This window comes from Mustela putorius, unplaced genomic scaffold, assembly GCF_011764305.1.
Source record: "Mustela putorius furo isolate JIRA1106 unplaced genomic scaffold, ASM1176430v1.1 tig00003899_pilon_pilon_pilon, whole genome shotgun sequence".
NCBI classification, from domain to species: Eukaryota; Metazoa; Chordata; class Mammalia; order Carnivora; family Mustelidae; genus Mustela; species Mustela putorius.
Window position 1 is genome coordinate 16,432,435 of NW_025422048.1, and position 8,568 is coordinate 16,441,002.

Consider the following 8,568-nt stretch of genomic DNA (forward strand, 5'->3'; position numbering starts at 1 on the left):
TTTATTTAGAGACAATTATCGCTCAAAAGAAGGGGGCGCTGGGGGTTAAAGGGGACATTGGATGCTTGTATGGAAGGATCTATATTTCCAGCTCTCTTATATGTTACAATCAGTTGAAGCTGCCAGAGACATTTTGGTTATCTCCTTTAAGTCAATAAATGAAAAGTTGTGCTCCCCCCCCCCACGGGGACATTACATCATTACATGAGACTTCTGATTTGTAACATGCAGCAGGAAGAAGTTTCCCTAAGACTTTAGAGCTGGCAAGAGAGATCCAGATAGTGCCAAAGTGCCTCAATTTATTTTCTCTTACTATTATTTCCTTCAGAGGTAAGACTCTTCCCCACCCTCATTCCTGTCTCCCACCCCTCTGCTTTTCACCCTACACTTTTCCAAGATTCAGCCGCTGCGGGGGGGGGCGGGGGGGGGATTGAGAGTCACACCCTTCGCTACACCGGCCAGTTTCGAAGTCAAACGGTGAAGTCCTCAAAAGTACGTCGATCTGGAATGACGCGTCTTAGTCCTACCCTTTGCTTTATTCCTCGCCTTTGGGTGGGACTTGACGGGGCTTCCTTCCGGTCATCATGTCTTTCTCCACCTGCAGGTACCCCAGAGCGATCCCCCCCTTCGTTGACTCCGAGGGGATGCAGCAGCAATTCATGTTTTGAAGTGCTTTGAACGGTTCAAAACGTGAGGCGCTGCTATACCCCCTCGCGGGGAAGTTGGAAGGTTGGGTTCTGCTGGACTTGTGTTCCTGCGGGACGCCCGCTCCCAAAGGCCAGTTCGGGAGCAGGTAGGTGGGCGGGGGCTTTGGTCTCTCCTCTTCCCTCTGCGCCGCCCCCCCCCCCCCCCCCGCGCACGAGGCACCGCGGTAGTCCGGGGGAGGGCGCCACCGCTGGGCGAGGACCTGGGGTGGTCGGGGGCCGCGGGCAGGCAGCGCGCGCGCTGAGCAGAGCAGGGACGCGGTGGCCAGCACTCAGCCGTGCCCTAGCAGCGGGAACAGTACTGCAGTAAGCGATCGGTGCTCTGGAGTATTGTTTCTGCTGCCCGGGCAAGGCTGGGACTCCCATACGGGCCCACCCGCCCAGGTAAGTCCCAGTGCAGCGCCGCGAGGCGCGGAACTTAGCGCGTTAGCCCTCCATCTAAGGTTTGCCCGTGTTTGAATACGTAAATGACTGTGAAAGATGCTTCTCGTTAGCATCCCTTTCCCTGCCCAGGTGAAATTTTAAATGATTGCAAAAATCCCTTGCGGATCACCTAGAATACCACCCACACGACAAAAGGCAAGAAGGACCACCTTCAAGCCCCAGCAACTCAGTGGGCGCCGGGTATTGGAAAAGGAGCAAGAAGAGGCAGGAAGGGTGAGCGGGCGCCCTGTGGCTCCTGGTAACTGGCTCAGATCCTGCGTGTGGGGAGGGCTTTGGGGTCCAGGAAAGGCGCACGTTTCTGGGCCCTTCTCAACACCCTCTTTCCCTCCCCCCGCCCCCCAGCTGAGTTGCGGGGAGCTTCCTGGGGGCTGGGGCAAGGATGGTTGTGGCGAGGCCCCAGGGCCTAGCATGAAGGTGAACCCCAGCGTGATCGGAGGCCTGCAGGAGAGCAAGAAATGAGGCGCTGCGTTTTCTAGCTGCTTCTCACCTTATCGCCCCAAATCTGGCCCCGGAACTCCACTGTGGAGGCGCTGCCTCAAGGCCACCTTTGTCGCTCCAGGGGCCTCACGGAAAAGAAATGTCCCCCCGCCCCTGGCAGGGTATTGGCCTGACACTTCCTGAAGAAAATGGCAGCGCCCGAGCTGTCCACCGAGGGCCCTTCCCGCCCGGGGCACAAGGGAGCCTTCGTGCCGCAACCCCGCCGACCCCTAGAGCCACCTGCACCCCTCGCGGGGGTCCCGAGCGGCTGGGAGCGGGATGGCCGGCCTAGAGAAGAGCCGGCCCAGGCCTGCCTCGTCCTGTGAAAGGCGCCGCAGGGGCACATGGCTTGGGCCTGGCGTCTGGGTGGGTAGAGGACAAAAGGAGGTGCGGACTCGTCCCCACGCTTCAGGCCCTCTTGGAAGCGACCGAACACCAAGAGCCCCGCGGGCCTGCACGGGCTGCCTCGAGCTGGCCTTGCGGGCGGCCCGGGCCCGGGGTCCCCGCAGTTCTGCGGGCGGGCAGGGTGGGGAGGCCCGGGGTCGCGGGCGGCCGGGAGTCGGGCAGCCCCCAGGGCCCACGCGGCCGCGCTCCCAGACGCCCTTGCGCCCGCGGCAGGCGCGGGGGGACGCTTTGGGGGCCCTTCCGGCCCCCGCCGCGGCCCCTCGGGCTCCCCGGGGCCCTCCCCGCCTCGCCGGCCCCTCGGGCGCGCAGTCCCCGGGCCCGGGCGGCGAACGGGTTCCCGCGCCCGCCTTTCCCCTGCCCTGGGGGCGGAGGGTGCCGGGAGGCACCTGGCAGCTGCCCTCCTGCCTCCCACCGGCCTCCCTCGTCCCTCTCTGCGCCGCTCTGCACGGGCGCCCCTCGAGCCAGAAGGAGGCCCCGGGGCAGCCGGCGCCCAGCCTCCCCCTCCCCAGCCTCCCCCTCCCCAGCCCCGCCCCCCCCCCCCCAGGACGGCGCCCGCGCCTTCCGGCTCCCTCCAGTGGGCTCCTGCAGGACCCAGGTGAGCCGGGGGCCCCTGGGGCCGCGGGGGGCGGAGGGGGGCGGGAGCGGGGGGCGTTGCCTTCCAGAAGCCAGGCGGCCCTTTGCCCCGGGCCGCCCACCCCACCCAGGGACCTGGAGATCCAGGGCGCCCACTCAGCCCTCTGACTGCTCGGCGCCCTTTTCTGACTTAACACATTCATCTTGCGCCATTATTCACACTGGTCCAAGTCGCCGTGTGAGATTTCCGCCCCCCCACCCCATCCCAAGGACAAAAATGTGAATAAAGCAATATTTTAGTCAAACATTTCTGTGTTAATTAAGAAGATGGCAATTCGTTCCAGACTATAAATTCTCTTTAACAACTCTCCAAGGTATTCTTTAAAATTGTTTTTTCAGCATTGCTAAATGTGCATCATAATGTGTGAGAGACTTGTGTAAAGTGAATCTATAGTCGGCTGAACAACCAATGCAACGTTACACCTTCAAGGGGGCACCTTTCCACTGTTTTCTCATGTTTTCCCCCCCAACACGTGCTATTTGTTAGCGAGGAAGCTGCATGCACACGGCATCGTATTAAGTTTATTAGGCAGATGTGGCTCTTAAACTAGGAAAAGCTTAATCTAGCTCTAAATTTGAAATTTGACATTTCTTTAAGTTGTGGGATAAGACACACAGGTAGCTTTTAGAACCCAGAATGGAACATAATTTAAAAAAAAAAATCACAGGAATATTTATTTTGAAGACATCCAGCACCTCCCTTTAGCAGTACTGACTTTTTTTTCTCCCCCCCAACAAAGGCATACTACAGCAACACTCTTGGCCCGGATCTGGATACAGAAGACTCCTGTTTCAAGAAAATACAATCATCTCTCAAAGTCTGTAATTTATATGCATTTTTAACTCACTAGGTATTGAAAATCACCCAAGTGTCCCACAACACGGGGTAAAAATCTAATCAATGACTGAGTGTACTATTATACATCCTTTAAAAATGTTATTGGAAAATGTTTTATGATCTGTAAGGCGAAATACCCACTCCCACCATTTCTTCCTCTCTGCTACTCCCCCAGACCCACGCATCTTTGTTCCAGCTGGCACATTCAACTTGATTTTCCCGCCAAATGAGTCCGTTACAAGGGGAACATCAATTGATTTGAACAGATGTGTGTCAGTGTTACTTGGGAAACTAGATGCCAATAACCAGGGCCACAAAAAAAGGCAGTGGTTGCAAGTCTGTAGTAATTTATGGGGGCATGCAGACAAGGACTCAAGTGGAACCCCAAACAGAAAAACACTTGGATATACTCCAGTGCCAAGAGACTGAATGAATGCTGCTTGTGATTTCCATTAATACAGGCAACTGTCCAATTAAAAAGACCCAAGAAGGACTCTGCAGTGCAAATTATTTTGCTGTTTTCAAACACCATACCTATCAGATCCTCAAGGCAGATGGCGTGGCTACATTTGTTCCCCCCAGTCCTGGGTCCCAGAGCTCAGGGCAACACTTGGGGCCAAAGTGCGTGGGAGTTCACTTCTAGGCAGCTCTGCCAAGACCGCCATGCAAGATGAAAGTAAAAGTAGGTTCAGAAAGCATGTTTTGGAAGATCATGGAGTTTATTGACAGGTCTGAAGGACTTGAATCAAGGGCTGTATATCCCAGTCAGCATAACTTTTTAGAGAGCTATTTTCCCATGGGCTGGCAACATAATTTACCTTCATAACCTTAGAACTTTATATACGCATTTGTATCTCAAATTATTACATTGCTCATAAACCATATATATATATAATATATAAAATATATATATGGTTTATATATATATGGTTTATATACCATATATATGATTTATATATATGTGTGTGTGTATATGCATATCACCAATGATAGCAAGTGTGTAACTCTCTGGTCCTGCGCACCCCACTCACCCGGCCCACTAGTTACTGCTCAAAGAACAAAGATCTACTAGCTCTTCTAGCCTATTTCACCTATCCACCACCTTTGCCTCCCTCTCCTCCCTCACAACTGATCTTTTTGGCAAGTTCAAAAAGATTTAGACTCCTATTGGGGGTGGGGATAGTAAACTGAGCCATTAGGGAGGAGCCCTGAAAAGATCTCCATTTCCCATGGTGGCTCAGGCTTGGGAGCACTCCCCTGGGCCTGGAGGAGCTGGCGGTGGGGGGTAGTCCTGGCTTCACCCTCCCCCCAGCCAGCCAATCAATACTCTTAGTCTGGGAACTGAGCACAGGGCTGGGAGTCCGGATTGCTTTGAATTGTGATTCTCTGGAGAGGCATCTCCCTCACCTGTCCCCCTTTCCCTACCCCCAGCCGCTCTCCAGAGCAGACTTTTCTCCCAAGACCAGATCTTTTAAAGGCCTGGCCACAGAAACCGCAATAGCGAGAATCCCAATCATCCCAGCATCTTGCTGTTACATGCCTTTCCAAATGTTTTCATATTTTCCACTTGCAACAAGAGATAAATAGGATAAGGCCGTCAACAAAAAGCAATTACAAACCAGAAAACAGGCTTCTGGAGGTTAAGGATCTGTCTTGGGCTGGGCTGAGGCCTCTGACTCTGCTCATCAGAACCAACTAGACAGTAGGGACTAGAGCAGGAAATGGAGCTGAGTTCGTTTGGCCAGAAACATTCAAGGGGCAACTGAGGAATCTTGCGATGAGCTTCTGCCTGCACGCTGGGCACTTCCTGGGGGAGGCCCGAGATTGGCCCCAGGATGATGGAAAAGTGACTGTGCCTGACCCAGCAGCGGCGGCCAAGTGGATGTGTGCAACCCCCATGTGGTTTCAGTTCATTTAAAAATCTCCGGCCCATATTGAGACTTGCTATAGAGTCAACCAAATTAATCTTAAGGAAACAAATAGAACATCCAGCCAGAGGGGTTCACTTAATGTAGTCACTCGCTCAATGGAACCTCTTTCAGCCATTGCAAATAATAATTCTAAAGACTACACAGAAACCTGGAAAACACTTATGATGCTGAGTTTTACAAATCAGGGACACAAAATCGCATGGACACCACGATTCAAAAGTAGGGGTAGGCGGGGTGGGATTTGAGTTGATATTTTTTTTTTCTTTCTCTACTTTTCCACGTGTGTTTGCTATGCCCTGTTTTTGTGTTATGTTGTCAAGCATAATTCTCTGAAAAGCCTCCAGGGGTCCCGGGCAACACAAAAATTTGGGGTCAAGGATGCGCAGACCTCAGACATCTCGGGGATCATCATGTCACGAGATACCGCTGTGCACTTGTGACAGATTGATAACTGAAAGGTCTGGGAGCCACTCCTCTTCATAGCAATACAGCTGGTAAGTATTGCAAGACCATTTGATGAAAGAGGGGGTAGAGGCAGGGGGCCCTAAGCAAGGGAGAGAGTAATTGCCGTGGGTGGGGGTAGAGAGGGGAGCTGGGTTGTACTTTAATAGTTTAATGGGAGGTGGGGGTCAAACTATGTGTCTTTTTAATTACTTGAAGTTTCTTCTTAATGAATTGAGACTTAGGTATTCATGCCAGGATGTTAAAACAAAGAATTTATGCTCTGCTCAGCAAACAATTAGAAAAACATGAGCTATAAGCACCGCATACGGAAGGTCATCTTTAATATGCCGACTTCATAGAAGTAGTCAAGAAAAATCAAAAACTGCATGAACAAAGTGTCCCAGAAGCAGAATACATAAAAATGCTCATTTCAGTATTTTTAAGGCTGGCAGTTAGGCAATTAGGAACCTCCCGAGGAGCAACCACACAGGATTGGGCAAACAAAGTAACTTGCATTTAGTAAGTGACGTAAGAACGTGCTCCTGCGGAATACTCGGCGTGCAAAGAAGCACGCCAAGTGTTTGCCGTTTGTGACTCTGCAGTCTGAGGATATAGGGAGCATTTCGTGTGCAGTTTTGTTTCACCGTGAAGACAAAAGGCCGGAAGGAAACAGCAAAACTTTCATAGCGGTTACCTCGGAGTTGCGGTCTAAAGGATCAAAGAAAGATGCCGAACTATTTTTGCGATGTGTTCCTAATATGTACTCTAAGTGTATTGGGAACATTTTGCATTCATAGTTTTGTATCAATCATATGGAAAAAAGGCTAGGAGGAAGTATGCCAAAAGTCCATCAAAGAAAGATGCTGAACTATTTTTGCGATGTGTTCCTAATATGCAGTATAAACATATTGGGAGCATTTTGCATGCATGGTTTTGTATCAATATACAGAAAAAAGGCCCAAGGGAATACCCACAGATCTGATTATGGTTATCTGTGGGTTGCAGTACGATAAAGTAATAATACAGGTAAGGTACAAAATTATTTTTGCAATATGTTCCTGAATATGTAATACAAGTGTATTGGGAACATTTTGCATCCATAGTTTTGTATCAATAGAGAATAAGGCTAGGAAGAAATATGTTAAACGTTAATAGTGGTTATTTCTGGGTTCTAGTATTATAGACACTATCTGTTCTTCCCTTTATGCTTTTATGTATTTTCCAAGTAATACTTGTATAAACAACAAAATTCATTACTTTTATAGCGATAATAAAACTTGTTTTATTTTTTTAAAAGAGTTTGTATTTATTTAAAAAAAAAAAAAAACCCACCCTAGTCCCCCGACCTGGGGATGGGGAAGGACTTCCTATTCGGGCAATGAGAGGCCTAGAATACATTTGCAAACCTGTCTGGCCAAACCCTCCCCAGCTTTGGTTTTTTGCCGTGCAAATGTGGGTTATCGTTTGCTCTTGGCAAAGGGAAAGGAAAGCATAATTTAAAAATACAACCATGACAGAGTCATAACAGTAATATGGCTAAAGAGACTGCTATCTCCTGTCTAATCAAAGTAACACTTTAAGAAGGATAGAAAGTTGAAACAGGCTCCTTTTCCTCTAGGAGCAATTCAGGATGGCGCGACTTGGATGCGTGCCTGGGGCTGCAAGACACATTGACCAGTTTGGGACATGCCCGAGTCAGGAAAACACCCCACAGAAAGCCTGATTCTGCTCAGCCAACTTTTTGCAGATGACGACAAAGCCCCCTGCATTTCCCTGCCACTGCTGCCAAGCTCCAGAAAAAACCTGGCATTGGGGAGTACAGGGGAACCCCGAATTTAGGCTTTCGCTGTACTGGAAACCCACCAGGCCCGTGGCCCGAGAACACATCTACCAAGGACAGGAGCGTTCGTTCCTAGGCTGTATTTCCTTGAACAGAGACACTGGAAGAGACAGGGATGTCCAGCCTCTCCCATCCTCTTAGAAGCTCTCTGGGGAAACTGTTTCCCCCAGAGAATTATTCGCACTCTGGAGCAAGAGGATGTTACTGGGCATTACTTTCAAAACATGCCTCTATCGTATTCCTTAAAGCAGAAGCTGCCGTTGTGAGGCAAAAATATACTTGGAGAACATTCTTCCCATTTCCTGGTGTCGTGCCCTCGTTCTGCTTGAGAACAAAGAGTCATGGGACCCAAGGGGTCCTTTGGTGACAACGTGTGTGCTCCTCTGTACGTCTCTCATAAGCATTTTTCTCTGCTGCATTCCATCAATCCGAGCACATTTTCTGGGGGCCCTAGCTCTGTGCTTCTTCTGAGCCAGGTCAGACCACACAGAGAATCTGCTTGGCTCAGCCAAATTATCCAGTGACCCCCTTTCCCCTAGGCTCCATTCTAGTCCCTGCTAGACAGAGTGTAAAAGACGGGAAGAGTGTGGGAGGGCCCCCTTCCCAAAGGGGACGTCTCCTGCCCAGCTGAGAGCGAGAGAGAGAGAGAGCCTTCATTATAACCCCTGACCTTAGCTCTTCTCATTTACCAGTGAGAAAAGCTCTAGCCCCTGAACTTCTGAACCAATAAATGGTCCTAGTTCCGCCAGGACAGAGAGCGCTCCTAATTGGGAGTATTCCAAGAAAGGCTGGGTCAGGGGCAGGAGCAGGCGCCGAAGGAGCTGAGAGCTGTCCTTTTTGCTAACAGGGTCA

General features: G+C 50.7%; 1 protein-coding gene across 1 annotated transcript; it reads left to right on the forward strand.

The window, feature by feature from the left end:
- Positions 1 to 688: 688 nt before the first annotated feature.
- LOC123388480 (translation initiation factor IF-2-like) lies at positions 689 to 3,995 on the forward strand. Its single transcript, XM_045068144.1, has 2 exons — positions 689 to 793; positions 1,218 to 3,995. The coding sequence occupies exon 2, from the start codon at positions 1,905 to 1,907 to the stop codon at positions 2,769 to 2,771; it is 867 nt and encodes a 288-aa protein (XP_044924079.1). The 5' UTR covers positions 689 to 793; positions 1,218 to 1,904; the 3' UTR covers positions 2,772 to 3,995.
- The last annotated feature ends 4,573 nt before the right edge of the window (positions 3,996 to 8,568 follow it).

Coding starts and splice junctions, on each gene's coding strand:
- LOC123388480 (XM_045068144.1), top strand. CDS start 1,905: ATGGCCGGCCTAGAGAAGAGCCGGCCCAGGCCTGCCTCGTCCTGTGAA.